Genomic DNA, 16,795 nt, shown 5'->3' with positions numbered 1-16,795 from the left:
ACTTTGCACATTGGTTTTTTTTTCTCCTACAAAAGTGCTTTCTTTAATATAAAAACTCTTTTGTTTGACAAGATGACATAATCAACCATTCTTTGAATATCGAGGAAAAGAAAATATGAGATATAAGAAAGAACAAGTAAAGGAAAGAGATTATAGGAAGATGTTGAGAAAGATAAGACAAAAAGGATGAAAACGGAGATGAAGAAAGAGGAAGAAAGAAGAAGAAAGAGAAAGAAAAGAAAGAGGAAGAAAAGAAGAGAGGAGAGAGAGTAAGAAGAAGAATAAATCTAGTCAACAATATTGATTGATCATTGACCATACTATAATCATGAAACGACTGATATACCTCATAGAACAGGACGCACAATTTCTTCTTCAAATTATGAAATTGGGTTTCATATTCATCAAAACCCCCCCCCCAAAAAAACCAAAAAAAAATAAATAAAATAAAAAATTAAAAAATACAGCACTGCATACACAATTATATACAATCTATGATGATATTATACAATGTAACATTAAATAATATGAAGAACTAATTTTGATAAATAAAGAAAAGGAAGGTTGCAAATACGGCCTGCATGTACGTCACAAATGCAGAGAAAGAACACCCATACAACTTCATGAAAGCTATGGTCTAATCATCATCATCATTCAGCATTTCAACATATAACAGAAGATCAACAAGGTACAACAAACTGTGGTACACCCCACCCTGGGTACACAATAAACAAAATTATTAATGGAGACCATACATGGAAAAAGTAAAACTAAAACTGTAGCCCTCTGGTCTTCCACCACAAAAAAACTAATATGAAATAATATTTATAGGGGATAAAAAAATGATGATAATAATTTAAACAAAACAGAATCATCAATTCAAATTTCAAAATTTGGATTCGATATCAAAATTAAAGTGAGATTAAGAATGTAAGGATATAGGTAAATAGATTAATATCCGCCCAATTCCATCCACAATATAGTACAAAAGGTCAATTGAATTAAATACTAAGATTAAAGAGATGAACATTATCAAATTTACTACACATTGAATCATTAAAATAAGTTCAGTAGACAAAATAGTGAAGTGCCTATTGAACTATTCAATTAAAATTGAAATACGCCTTAGAAAGGGCAGTTGAAATCTAAAAATATTCAGAAAGAAAACTAGTATTGAAAAAAAAAGTCAATGGAACATATCGATAAAGCCACAGGGCCGGAAAAGGGGGAATATCGACAGAATAAGAAGCGAAGACCTCTCAATTTCATAAAAATGTAATAAAGGACATGTAACATAACGTAGAAATAAGAAAAGAATGAAACAAATGCAACGAAAGCACTAGAAAAGGGAAGCGGAGTAAAAATAAGAATAAAAGAATGTATAATGACGTCCCTTGGCAAAATGTGGGGCAGGGAAAAATCTCTTCCATTTATATTGGAGACATATTGCATGCAATTATGCAAACGTAAATATTCTTAATAAAATAAGGCACTAATTAGACCTTCAAAACAAAACATCTAACTGTTAAAAGATACAAATAAATATGTTTTGTAACCGAAATAAAAACTAGATTGTCTTCGTTGCGTAGACAGATCAGAACGAGCACAATCATCAAGCATTCATTGCCCCTTATTTTCGTGTTTTTTACGAATTGTGGCAAGAATAACTTGGGCAGGACAAGTTTCACATTTCAATAACATCAATCAAGACAATGTTCTCGCACCCGGAGAGGGCGTTTTACGCCCCTGGGCTCTCGGCCATTGAGTAAAGGGAAGAAGACGAAAACTAGATGGAATTTTGACTGCGCGCAGTCGAAAATGATGCCTCCGCCATAGAGCAATTTAATTAAGTTTGGAGTTTAAATCTCCAGTGGTTCTTGAGATATCGCGATAACGATCTCAATGTATGGAATTTCATAAGTTGACCTCTGTGACCCTTGACCTTTGACCTACGTGCTCCAAAATCTAATCAGATTGTCTTCCCATGGTGATACACACTATCATTAAGTTTGAAGTTTAAATCTCCAGTGGTTCTTGAGATATTATGATAACAATCTCAATGTATGGAATTTCATAAGTTGACCTCTGTGACCCTTGACCTTTGACCTACGTGCTCCAAAATCTAATCAGATCGTCTTCCTATGGTGATACATACTATCCTTAAGTTTGAAGTTTTTACATCTCCAGTGGTTCTTGAGATATCATGATAACAATCTCAATGTATGGAATTTCATAAGTTGACCTCTATGACCCTTGACCTTTGACCTACGTGCTCCAAAATGTAATCAGATTGTTTTCCTATAGTGATACACACTATCACTAAGTTTGAAGTTTAAATCTCCAGTGGTTTTTGAGATATCATGATAACAATCTCAATGTATGGAATTTCAAAAGTTGACCTCTGTGACCCTTGACCTTTGACATACGTGCTCCAAAATCTAATCAGATCGTCTTCCTATGGTGATACATACTATCCTTAAGTTTGAAGTTTAAATCTCAAATGGTTCTTGAGATATCGCGCTAACAAACTCAATACAAGGAATTTCATAAGTTGACCTCTGTGACCTGTGACCTTTGACCTACGTACTCCAAAATCTAATCAGATCGTCTTCCTATGGTGATAAATACTATTCCCGAGTCTTAAGTTTAAATCTTAAATGGTTCTTGAGATATTGTGATAACGGTCAAACGGGACGGACGTACGGACGTACGGACGTACGGACGGACAACCCGAAAACATGATGCCTCCGGCACCACCGTCGGTGGCGGAGGCATAAAAACAAGTTACGTTGGTAAAGCATTTTATAATGACTAAGCTCGTGGAGTAGCATGACTATAAACGTCTTGTATTGTATTGTATTGTATTTATTTCCAATCATATTAAAAAGACAAATAACATATGACATAAAACGAAATGAAACATAACAGAATTAAAAAAAAATTAATTACATGTGTATATAGATTGCTTAAAAATGATTGGCTGGATTGCCCGTTCAGTGTCATAAAAATATATGACACTGTTCTTCCTGTGTCACCCTGAAACATATTTAAACAATTAAACATTTTTAAAATTTACTTGCTCTGAAATTTGATTGCATCCTTGACTATTTAACCGATGCATATCTTTGTTTTCTATCTCATTTTCTATGACAATAATGTATCGTGTTAAATTTAATTATTGTTATCATTTTTATTGAGGCACGACTTTTCAAACCTTTTTGCTGTATAATGGTTTGTTTGTCGTGTCAAATATTTTTCTTTCAAGTGACTTCTCCCTTTGGGCCTTCTGCTAAGAATATATCATGAATATTTTGTTATCATAGGTCCTCTGAAAAAAATTGATCCTCCCAAGGCACACATTTTCAACAACGAAACAAATATATTAGTCATTTTGTGTGTAAGAACAAATGGGAACCGGAACTACTTACATCACAGTGACATTACTGATTCAGCAAACTTAAAGTTTAAATACGAGAGTGATTAGGCCTCTATAGCTTTAAATTGTGGCAAGAAAGGTCCAACACGAATTCATTGAGCTTTGCGTTATAATTAAAATACAGAAAAGTCAATCTAAGGACACTTTTAATACATCATGATGTAAATACTGCTGCGGTTTAACAATGCACAGTGAATAAGGCTGTAAAATACCTAATAACTGTGGATGATGAAAATAGGAGAAAGCCCATAGGGTTAGGATGAAACAAAGCAATAAATAAGCTGCCTTTGATATCCATAAGAACATGGGTTTATATACATGCAACCCTACGCTGTATACACCGTAGTATGCATTCATACACCCATGTATAGGCCTACTACTACTATTACTATTTCTACTACTTCTAGTACTATAACTACTCCAAACAAAATACTTTGGCGCCCCCTACCCGCTCATCTACACTCTCTCTTTTTCTGAAGGCTGTGTAGAAATGACGCGGTAAATCCGCGGTAGGTTTTTATGATGCCGTAACAGTACGCTTCACGTTTCTGTATCTTATACAGAGCTCAGTGAATACGCGCAGTTGCCATTCATTCATTTACCGCAACAAAAAGACGCGGCGGCCTTTTGAGGGGCGGTTTACTGCGTCATTGATGAACAAGCCTGAAATATTGAATAGTGGAAATCTAATTTTTGGTTAGTCATGTTGAGTTGAGCATAACTTCGTTCGGAGGAAAATGTACTCTCTTTCGAGAAAACAAAAAATACTGGAACACAGATACGGCGCCGCAAAGCAGCCGTGGTTGTGCAAACGTGTATGAAAGGCAACAGCACGCAACTAAGGTCTTGCACATCTTCATCGAGCTCTGTATTATACAACAAAATCGTATTGCACTTTACAACATCGTGGTAAAATGACCGCCGCGATTTTACTGCGTCTAATATCTGAACTAGTCGGGACACTAACCTTGGGCCTGTTTCATGAAACTTTTTTTTATCTATAACAAATGACTAATTTCTATGACAAATTTGCTCTCAGCCAATCAGATGCCTCGATTTCAGTAGCTTATAACAGTAGCTTGTAACTTGTTATTGATATCAAGTTTGCTCTCAGCCAATCAGATGCCTGATTTCAGTAGCTTATAACAGTAGCTTGTAACTTGTTATTGATATCAAGTTTGCTCTCAGCCAATCAGATGCCTGATTTCAGTAGCTTATAACAGTAGCTTGTAACTTGTTATTGATATCAAGTTTTATGAAACAGGGCCCAGTTCCAGGAGGTTAATGGATCAAAGATGATTTAAAGTGGATTTTCTTTCCCTTGCTTTTTATTGTATACAGAATCACAGTAAAAGTAACCATTGCAGCGCTGTCGGTATTGTTTTAGTTTTCTCTATTTCATCGGCAGACGAGAAGCCTTCAAACGTAAAGCAGAAAAATGCCAAAAACAAATACGAAAGCACTGAGCTTTTTACAAACAAACTTATACAACTCGATATAAATTACATATAGTCAAAATATATAATCGCGTAATAATTATGTAACGTAAGAAAAAAAAACATAACTTAGGTGGAAACTACGACTAACCGACAAAATCAAAATCACAACCGAGTCCTCCGAACTACCAGCAGTCACACCGACGAGGCCGACTATAGACCGACTACAGACCGAACAAAATATTACATTACCTTAAAGGGCAATCCGACCCTTGCAATGAGTTAATTTGTTTGATAGTGGAATTATAAGTAGACCTGAATTGCGGAGTTTGAAATAAATCCGACCAATTATAAGACGTATGCACGGACTATACACTCCCGTTTGTCGTTTACAAACATATCATTAATATCTGTTTTTTCTCTTCATGCAGCTCTTTCCTTGGGCACCCTAGTAACATATTTTATGGATAGCATATCAATACATGACCTCTAAAAAGGAAAGCTTCTCCTAAGTAATTGAGTTATACATTTTGACAAAATTAATTTGGTATTAATTTGGTGTGTTGGAACAAAAGGACAAGTAGTCTGCCACTACGTAACAGTGACACTACCGATTCGGTCATTTTGAAATCCCCATACATGTAGCGATTACAAGTTGGAGTTCGTAATCTTATATTTTGGTCGATCGTCTGTCTTGTGGCCGTGTGACCAGGTTGTTAATTATTTCATTCACACCGCCGACCCGACTCTAAACCGAATTCTAACCGACTCCGTATTAGTTATATAAATAAATGTACCTCGTATCTTTCTTTTTGTTGTTAATATACATGTAATATTTCCAAAGGCTTAATTTAAACCCTCCACAGGAACGACAGAATCGCGAAACGCTAATTCTTATACAATATTTAAAATAGAACATATAAAACCGATATTCTACAAATATTGTTTTTGCCCCACCGTAGGAAACACATGATAAACGAGAAAGACAAACAACAGAGACATTCAAATCTCTATATATCCTAACCTTAGATACTAAGGCATATACTTCCATGATATCAACAATTTCAAATGTTAAAAAAATGACGAAGCAAACTAAGACGTTACAATGTTCAATTGACATTCCAAAGGCAAGCATAATTATGTACAAAGTGAACGAAAGTAAAGAAGACTAATTCCCGTACTGCTTTAAAAATATCGAATAAAATCATGCTGATGACGAAGAATATTTTGTCTGCAACTCTGCATGCATTAAGCCCATCAGGTTTGGAAGACCGACTTCAGAAAATAAATATTACCTCTTAAGTATCTGTAATAGATCTATACATCATCTTTCAATTTAGTTAATAAAACATCATAAAAATATCTTCCAAGAAAAGAGGCAGCCGACATGAAGAGTATCTTTCCTGATCCGATAATATAGGCCTAGTTGGCAGCGTCTGTGTTCACAATTATTCCATCACATCCTTATTCTATGACCAGATAATTGACATTCATAAGAGTCAGAAATGACTTGTTTAGAATTTTTTGCACACGATTCCCGATCTTGAGTTCTTGACATAAAGGCGTAACCATGGTTACAAGTCTGAAAGATTCACGGCACTGATTCTTCGCTGCTCCCCGCGTTCTCATCGTTCCACAGAAACCGGTCATCTCCTAACATACGGGCAAGTTCGAGGTTATAAGGAGAGTAAAAGTCGTTTAGTAATTGTCTCGTCTCGGGTAGCATTGGACCAATACTTATTTTCTCTGGAGAGCGAGCATTCTCTGCCTCGTCTCGGCAAATCTTGATCAAGGATGGAATCTTAAGCGGTTCTGGAACGATAAGGAAGAAGAAAAAGAAAAGAAATTGTTATAAAAAGAAGATGGAAATACTATGACTATGGAGATGATGATGGTGATTGAACGGTTAGTTCATTTTACCTAACTGCTAAGAAATGATGTGTAAGCGGCCCACGATGATAATAAACAAGAAAATATAAGGAGATAATGACGAACAAGTAGGAGAAGTAGAAAAGGAGGAAGGTGGTACCAACTATCATCAAACAAGGCAATATTTGGAAAATAAAAAGATTAGTGGATGAACCTTTAACAAAACATTACAGCATTTACCGGTACTGACATTTTTGCTTTTATGTATGGGTATTAATTAGGAGGAAAATAATTGGAATACCCCAAGCGCTACAGTTTTGGAGGCTCTCAAGTTACTAAGACATAGTCTTGTTCTTAATAGCTCAATTAAGTCTTGATAGATATTTTGTCACAGCATAAAAATAAACACAAATATCAAGTATATTGACTATAGTTATGGTTTGGTATGGCTTTTTGGGTAGAACCAGTGCCCTACTAGCTGTTTCATCAAATTTGCTCTCAGCCAATCAAATGCCACGATTTCAGTAGCTCATAACAGTGATTATTGTAACTTGTTATTGATAACAAGTTCTATGAAACAGGGCCCAGGCATTTTTAATACACTTACCTAATGCTAAGAAATGATAGAGTTCTGCAAGTGTTTTGGTGCATTTCTGATGCCAGTCGGCCATCTTGACTATTTTTAATTTCTTTCTTGGAAAGAATGACAACCAATCACCGACGTAAATGCTGTACAACCCGACTTCCAATCTCTGTAACAATAATGACAAGTGAGAACATTTAAAGGCATCGTTAAACAATGTTTCCCGTTTAACAAATCTGAGAGTGTTATCAGTGTCTGCGATATGGTGTAATAATGGAGCCCTAAACAAAAATTCGCTTCAAAATGATCATGAAGTGCCTCTAAAAAGTAAAAATCTTTGACTGACCGGTTTTTTTCCATACTCATTTTCCCCAATTAACTGTAGTGTTATAAAAACCCTGGGAAAGCAGTTTTTAAAATTTCGATTTTCTAATCATGAATATCTTGATAATCAGACAGGCGATCTGCTTGTTAAAGTCATGGGATTCCTGAATGACCTGAAGGTTTATAAGTTAATCCAGGATTTTGTATAGAATGTGAGGCGAAGATACCCAATCACTTTAAAATACAATTTTGTGAAAGACACTGGAAGGAAGCAATAAGAAAAGTTGAAAAATGCATAAGGATTGATGAACTCCATGAATTTTGCGAATGATCAAAATGAAAAGAAGTTGACTCAATCGCAATCGGAACGGCTCGGAGTAAAAATATCAAAACAGACGACATTTGAATTGTTACACTCATGTACATCTGAAATTCCTTGAATTTGGTCGCGCATCCATGACTGAATTATCAAGAGGGGTAGTGGAAGTACGTGTTCCGTGAGGGGTGTACCGAGGGATATATGGAAAGCAGATGCATTGGGATTTGGGATACAATGGATAAGCTACTTACCACATAAGCTTTTATACCCTGGGTTTCATATGTGCATGTACGAACATCAAAGTCTTTGGTACACTCATGGAACTTGGCTATGCTCGTCTTCACTCGTTCGTGGAAGTATTCAGGTGTTAATTTGAGCATACTTGTGTTGGTGAAATAGAGGAAGTCCGAGTATAACCTGTGAAGAGATGCAGCAAGAAAGTACATTTCATTAGTGAAACCCCCTCAGCGCCAGTGGAGGGGGCAAATCTTCCACCAAAAAAAGGTAAAATTAACGGGGTTTTTTAGTGATCAGTAATAGTCAGTCCTCTCCCCCTGGATCCGCCTCTGACTATTACTGATCACTCACACTGTCACTACGTATTTCATTGCCGCGAGCACCATAATCACCGTCATCAATATCACCACCACCATCACCGTCATCAATATCACCACCACCACCACCGTCATCAATATCACCACCACCATCACCGTCATCAATATCACCACCACCACCAACGTCATCAATATCACCACCACCACCACCGTCATCAATATCACCACCACCACCACCGTCACCAATATCACCACCATCATCACCGTCATCAATATCACCACCACCACCATCATCAATATCACCACCACCACCACCGTCATCAATATCAATATCACCACCACCATCACCATCATCAATATCACCACCACCATCACCAATATCAATATCACAACCACCACCACCGTCATCAATATCACCACTACCACCACCACCACTCTCATCAATATCACCACCACCACCACCACCACTCTTATCAATATCACCACCACCACCACCACCACTCTCATCAATATCACCACCGTCATCAATATCACCACCACCACCACCGTCATCAATATCACCACCACCATCACCGTCATCAATATCACCACCACCACCACCGTCATCAATATCACCACCACCACCACTCTCATCAATATCACCACCACCACCACCACCACTCTCATCAATATCACCACCACCATCACCACCACTCTCATCAATATCACCACCGTCATCAATATCACCACCATCATCACCACAAGTTGTAGGATGCTTACCTATCCGTAGGGTTTCTCAGGATAGCAATAGCCAATGCTTCAGGCTGGATCGCCTCAATCAATTCCCCAATGACATGAGGAGGGCCGCGGGTTGCGTTAGGATAGTAATGCCTCCAGGACCTGTTATCCCACATGGTCGACGCTGAACCGTCCCCTACACACACCAGGATGTAACATTAAATGTTATATATTTACCAAGTTACAGCTTAAAAGTCTTTAATACAAATCAAAACGCATTTACTATTCAAATTCATTGTCCATTACATAATGAGGCGTCGCGATGTGTCGTCATATGGATGGAATAGTTGCAGACTTCATCCAACCGTGTAACTATACAATTAGATATCATTAAAAGCATTCGCCTCCTCTTTCCATTCTGCATTCATAATGTATGTAGCCCTAAGACTTATTTTAAATACCAATGATGTTTCTTTCGACACAGTCATACACTTGACTACTGCATTAGTTGGCATAAACTTCTTACTCTGGTATCGTTAAAACGATACTTCCGAATCAAATGTCCGTAAAATAAGGTTTTAAATCTTTTTAATGATGATACCAAGGCGATTATGTTTTGTTTTTTTTGTTGGGGGGGGGGGGTGGAGGTTGGTGGGAAGCTTCCTTTCGTAACATTGTTGTATTTAGTAACAGAAACTAACAATCGTGGTGTTCAAACGAATTGTGAACAGGCCTATCGTGTGAATCGTCTCACCTACGACAAGCTTGGTCCTGTTGAGCCTCTCCCTTTTTGCAAAGTTGTCAAGAGCTTTAGCATAGCGGGTGTAGTAAGACACGGGATCGGATTTTAACTTTGTTACTGCATGGCCATGACCTATCAAGGAAGAACAGGAATATGAAAGCATACATTAAACAACAAAGAAAGATTTGGTACTAGAATAATATCAGGAGGATATTGATGTATCCGTCAAAGCTGTGACAAATGAAAATATTTTACTGCATCCGATGTAGTTTTACGGTATGAAATGAAATGGAGTGATCATCATTCACAAATTATTCTTTCTGTTGCAGTTCAGTTCTCATTCTTATTATATCAGCGCCCCCTAAAATGATAGTACCATGCCACACCCTCTTTTTAGGGACCGACTGCACACAGGCATGAATCCAGAATTTTTTGGGGGTGGGGGGCCCAAATTTGAAATTATGCGAGCCAAATATTGGTACGTAATGGTGACACCGGCAGTGGCAAAAACGTTTGGGGGGGGGGGGGGGGGGGTAGACAAAAAAAATCCCCATCACCCCACTCGTACATGCAGGCCCTGCTGAACGTTTTTTGGTGGGGGTGAAGGGGTGTAGCCCCCAGAAGCTCAGGGGGTATAGGCATTTAATTACCGTCAGATGAGCATATTTTGATACCTTATTTGTAACACTGGCAGGACACAAAGTGGTGTTGGGTCCAGATGGCGGAGCCCCCAGAAGCTCAGGGGTGTTATACATTAAATTATTGTCAGATGAGCATATTTCGATACCTTATTTGTGACACTAGCAGGACACAAATTGGTGTTAGGTCCAGATGGCGGAGCCACCAGAAGCTCAAGGGTTTTATACATTAAGTTATCGTCAGATTAGCATATTTTTATACCTTATTTGTGACACTGGCAGGTCACTAATTGGTGTGGGGTCCAGGGGGCAGAGCCCCCAGGAGCTCAGGGGTTCTAGGCATTAAATTACTGTCAGATGAGCATCCAGGTTCCTGACTTTGGGCCGTGGGTGAAATCCAGAGGGCAGAGCTCCTGGAAGCTCACAGGTTTTAAGGCATTTAATCACGGTCAGATGAGCAAATTTATTTTTTGGGGCTTTATTTAGCACACACACAAAAAAAAAAAATATACTTTTTTGTCCTTTTTTTGGCCGGGGGGGGGGGGGGGTGCGGCCCCCCTCCTGGATCCACCACTGACTGCACATTTCCATTTAACTCTTAGCTATTACCTCAAATAAAAAATGTATAATTTTTTATAATTGTTTTTTTTTTGGGGGGGGGGGGGGAGGCTCAGGGGGTTCTTACATTCATTTTCTATACAGGTGCCTTGGTGAAATTACTTAATCATTTTGAGGGAAAAGGCTTGAAGATTTTGTTTTGAGGGGTGGACTTAAGGGATGCTAATCGTGCATTCATTCTCTACACGTGCCTTCCTTTAATTTATTTGATTTCTGTTGGGGGGAGGGGTTTTAAGTTTTTCTTTTGTAGTGGGCCTTATCTTCCCCTCCCCACTCTAGCAAGCTTCCCCTTCCCCTCTAGAACTTCTACTGATTCACTGACCGAAAACACCTACCTATTCTAGTCCTACTCCACCAGTGCGGTTCCTTATGCGTGTACACGATATAGGGATGACGTATTAATTTATTCCACAGATCCGTGGTGCCGCACTTTGGCATCCCAATCAAGTAAAAGTACGGAAGACACTGTCTCGGTTTCTTCTTCACTATGTTCCAACACGGATTTTTCATCTTGCTCGAGAACGGCTCGGGAAGGGCGTTGAAAAGCTGGGAGAAAGAGAGAAGAGATAGAGACATTTTTGTTCAATGGATTAAACATCTTGTAACGATGGAATTCGTGTAGCAGTCCTATACTCCTTCTAAAATCATCTATATTCATTCAATCACCAACAAAACAAAATAAGTACCAGTATGCAAGGACCCCAACTTCGGGGAGCCAACTTTTAATTTCTTTCTGTATATTTATGTTCAGTTTTATATATACAGGATTGTCTCTTCAGTTAATAAACTGCTGTCTTTGATGGCCCCCAGATAAAAATTAAATATCTAAAATATAAAGTGATATACAAAATACGCAGTAGGAAATCGTAATGCACAGCATAATTAATTAAAACAATTTCCAACAAGTTAAAAAATGTATACATCAATATTCATGAAAATAAATTATATTCATTGTAAAGTCTTTCGGAGACAGGCTCTCGTAGAAAGCGCTTGCCTGGCAGCTCGGGTAGGGAGGGGGAGGGTGAATGATAAAGAAAAAACAAAAACAAGCCTTGGGTAACAAAAGAAGTCGGGGGTCTGTTGAAAGAAAGAAAGCTGCACTGATAGATGGTAATAAAAGACGAGTAAAAGAGCTACAAAAAGCAATAAAAAGTCGGATTGGTGAGAAGCTAGAAAGAATGTAATCTGTATTGTGTAAATTTAAGTTTCATGTTCTTCCTTTCTCTCTCTCTCTCTCTCTCTCTCTCTCTCTCTCTCACCCTCTATCTTCTTCTCTTTTGCATTCGTTTCTCTCTTTCTTTTCTCCTTTTTCTTCCGTCGTTCTCTCTTTTCCCATTTCAAATTCAGTTAAGGCCACCAAAAAAGGAGGAGAACGCGGCCGAATGGCCGCACCCCCCCCCCCCCCCCCCCCAGTGGGATTCGGTTTCAATCATATCCAATACGTTGCTGACCCGTTAATCAGAGCGATATTTTCCCTGTATTTTCCTTCTCTCTCTTCTTTTCTCTACTTTTCTCTATTCCCCCCCTTTTTTTTTTTCCTCTTCTTCTTCTTCTCCCGTCTTTCTATATCCCCCCCCTTTTGAGGCCGCCAAAAGGGGGGGGGGGGGCAGCGACCGATCCGACCCCGTCCTGGATCCGCCGCTGGATAGGAAAGAGAACTTTAAACGAGTATATACCAGAAACCTGCTCTAGTGACCACCTGTATAGAAAGACCACTTTCCCCGTTTCCCGGGAATAGGGATTGTCATTGAAACATGTACATGTACATACAGACCACCTGCCTATAAAGACTGCTTTTTCTTGTCTCCCTTGATCGGTCTGTATATACAGGTTTAACTGTAAAACAACGACCAAAAGGAAATGACAGAATTATTTTGATAGATCTGGGCCCCGTTTCACAAAACTTGTCATCAGTGACAAATTACAGTTTTTGTTATACGCTACTGCAAAATCCTTGCTTCTGATTGGTTATAAGCAGATTCTTCACTGATTTTTTGTTTTTTCATTTGTCACTGAAAAAAGGCTTTGTGAAACGGGTCCCAGGATGTAAAATTGGAGTAGTCAGAATCATAAGCGTCGGGGAAAAGTCGTCGGGGAATATCTGGCACTCACGATTTATCGGGATCGGAAGCGATTTTCGTGTGATCTGACTGGATGAGAGAACTCCTCGTCTCAATCTCACAATTATACTGACAACAAAAATCTTCGGGTCCAAAGGTTTTGACCCAAATTTTCCGGAGATTGTCCTTGATTTAAGAAAGATTTCCTTTAGTCCAGGGGGGCGCTTTACAAAGCCTTTTCTCAATGACAAATGACAAAAATCAGTGACAAATCTGCTGATAACCAATCAGAAGCAAGGATTTCAGTAGCTCATAACAAAAACTGTCATTTGTCACTGATGACAAGTTTTGTGAAATGGGGCCCAGGATTAGGATTACCCATGTACACAGAATAGTTGCATAGCTATAGCAGGGTCGAGTGGACCCCCTAAATGAGTGGTGAAAAATGAGGGAGGAAAAAGGGAAAGAGGGGCGAGAAAAGAGAGAAAGGGAAATGGAGAAGGGGAAAAGGATGGAACAGACGACGATTGGAACTGTGGAACACCTCTCGCACCCTCCCCTGATCAGTAGCCGTCGTATTTCAGTTTCCCAATGAGACCGGGGTGCCGCCCCTCCCCCCAACAATTATTTCACTACCCCTCAACGCTTCTATACAGTGATAAATTTATATTATCCACGTGCAGGTACAATCGAACGAAAAGGTGGTAAGGAAGAGAAGGAAACAGGTTGAAAATATGAGAGTATTACAAGGGAAATCATTGAAAAATAGGAAATAATACAACAATTGGGAGGATATGAGACTGAAAGAGATGGAGAGAGAGGTAGGTAGAGAGAGAGGGGGGGGGGCACTATATGATTTCATAGGTTCCTATAAAAAAATAACACTATAGAAAAAAATACGGAGACAAGAGAGGCGGAAGAAAGAAAGTGTATCGATGAAGAGAAGATAGTGTAGAGAGTAGGAGTGGAGAGTAGGAGGGGAGAGGGGAGAGTAGGAGGGGTGTAAGTAATTGAGTGAAAGAGAGAGAGAGAGAGAGAGAGAGAGAGGCAGAGAGAGGCAGAAAGCCAGATGGAAAATACAGGTCGAGTTTAAAAATAACAGATAATGTTGACGAGACCATGTTTGAAGTGCAAGGCCATTTCACGCTATCAAACCAGGGAGAATTAAACGCCTAGACTAGAATTTCCTCCTGCATTAAAGGTAAAGACCAGTTATGGTCATGCGATTGCTTTGTAAAAGAAACGTTGTGGAATCGATCAGAAGAGGTTGATCATGTAGCATCTAGCATCTGCAAGGTTCTGGAATCATCAAAATGATAAGAAATTTGGCCCATTCTTCGTAAAGTTACAAGCACTATACACAGAAAGATGTATATGGGACTACCCTATATCTCTCACAGACCATGAGAGAAACAAATTTACCAAATATATGAATTAGTAGGCGGTTTCCCGGCAATTTTTTTATCATCATGTATTAGTCAAAACATATTCTTTCACATGATTGGTAATGAGAGCTTCCATTTCATTTTTTGAAATTGGGGCGTTTCCAATACTGGTCTTTACCTTTAACTGTATATAATAGTTAGTTTCCATGTGTAGTAGGTCATAAATCTTAGGATCGCGCCATCACTCGGCTTAACGCGTATAGTCGGCGAATAAAACAAATTAATAACAAGAGTCATAAAAACCCAAACAACATCATGCATATGGCACATGTCATTAAAATGGCACTGTCATTAACCATGTCATATTAGATAGTGACTACGTTAATAATATTAATAATTCATAAATGAATGATACACGCCATAAAAACCAAAACAGCAACAACAGCATCATGCATATGGCATATGACTTGTAATTAAAATTAGATAGTGAAGCGAACAAAATCCATACAGAAAGAAAGGAAAAAAGGATAGATGCTGACGAAATCAATAGGTGGTCTGATATGCTACACGGCAGATCATCTAATAACAACAATAACATTATTAACAATAATCAAACAAATAATAAGAAAACAAATTCTGGACTCCCACCTCTGGAGCAAGTTGTTTCAAGCTGGTTTCTGCCGAGTCTCTCCGCCGCTCATAACTCCAAGCTGGCAGCGAACTCTTATTCCGGGTACGTCTTCTTTCGACCTTGTTCACGGGTTGGAAGTCGTCGAAGTCGTCGACCTCGGTACGGTTGAATAAATCGTGGATGACGGTGCCGTGGAAGAAGGCGAGGTAGACCAATGTACTGCAGATGGAGATGATGGTGACGGTATGTGTTCGCTGTAAAAATAATGAAAGGAAATAATTATTAATGATGAATATTGATAACTTATTTATACTTTCTACAGTCCTGTGTGGGAGCATTGCGGTAATTCTTAAACGCTCTAAGATTAATAATAACAACAACAGTAAGGTACTAGTATAGGTATGTTAGTATTTTGACATGGTTATAGAAGTAATAAAATTATCCGTATTAGTTTGGCTGGGAATGCAATAAAGGCATCCCTAATAAAAGATGAGTACCTGAGTTAATGTAAGTCAATGTAAACTTCATGTTGCATATTCCAAATTTTCAATTGCTGATGACTAAAGAAAATCAAAGCATCGGAAATGATACTGCCACCCGTCACAAGTCAAGAGCCCTTTTCACCGTTCAATGAGAAATAATATCGTCGGTACATCTTGCCCGTCTTACTTTACACAAGCACCACCAAAAACACGGCCAAAGGAAAAATTGTTTTGCGGAAATGGAAAAAAAAATAAAGAGTGAAACGGCGTGAGTCTGCCCATTATGGAGGCACTGGGACGATGGGGGGGGGGGGGGGGGGGGGGGGGGGGAGAACACCCATATTATTCCGAAAATCAAATGCAAATAAACTAGGTTACTTGATTGGGAAAAAGGGTAGTCTGCAAGTATATTTTGTTTTAAAGAGTAAATTTTCACTCTATTTTCACTTTCTGGGGAGTGACGTCAAGGATCACTTGTTTAGGAGTGAATATCGATTGATTTGCGAGTGCTCTCTAAGAAGGAAAGAGTGAATGTTCACTCTATTTTCCCTACATTTTCACTCTCCAGAGGAGTGACGTCAGGGATCACTCGATGGTGTTTTTTTTAGAGAGGGACTCTAATTTTCACAATTCCTAAATTCTTGAGCAGAGCCTAAATGTTGCGTCAGTCTCCGTCTTTTTCTTTTAACCACTCTATTGGGGGGAGGGGGCACGGGCACATGTACCCATTTACCTACGCCATTGTACGAAAGGTATAAACTTCTGCACAAGTTAAAAATTGGAGTTATTTTTTCCTGAAAACTCAACTGCATCTTTAACTCGTGCTCAACCGAGCAGATGAATACCAAAATTATACCATATTGTCGCAGCACTTTTTTACTGTTTAAATCAATGGGTGAGCGGCGTTATTATTGATTAATGGAGATAAGACCCATTCAATATATATATATAATCAATACCTTCACGGGAAGTGTACATCGAGTTGCAGAAAGTCTAAATGC

General features: G+C 38.7%; 1 protein-coding gene across 1 annotated transcript; it reads right to left on the bottom strand.

Moving 5' to 3' along the window:
- Window positions 1–4,746: 4,746 nt before the first annotated feature.
- Window positions 4,747–15,665, bottom strand: LOC591575 (carbohydrate sulfotransferase 15). Its single transcript, XM_030981701.1, has 7 exons — window positions 15,330–15,665; window positions 11,572–11,782; window positions 9,993–10,112; window positions 9,281–9,434; window positions 8,219–8,384; window positions 7,349–7,493; window positions 4,747–6,684 (listed from the first exon to the last, which is right to left on the bottom strand). The coding sequence occupies exons 1-7, from the start codon at window positions 15,648–15,650 to the stop codon at window positions 6,464–6,466; spliced, it is 1,338 nt and encodes a 445-aa protein (XP_030837561.1). The 5' UTR covers window positions 15,651–15,665; the 3' UTR covers window positions 4,747–6,463.
- Window positions 15,666–16,795: the final 1,130 nt, after the last annotated feature.

The sequence above is a fragment of the Strongylocentrotus purpuratus genome, unplaced genomic scaffold (genome assembly GCF_000002235.5).
Source record: "Strongylocentrotus purpuratus isolate Spur 01 unplaced genomic scaffold, Spur_5.0 spur5_scaffold_12, whole genome shotgun sequence".
NCBI classification, from domain to species: Eukaryota; Metazoa; Echinodermata; class Echinoidea; order Camarodonta; family Strongylocentrotidae; genus Strongylocentrotus; species Strongylocentrotus purpuratus.
The sequence above is the reverse complement of the archived record's forward strand: the minus strand, read 5'-3'. Positions and strand labels throughout refer to the sequence as shown.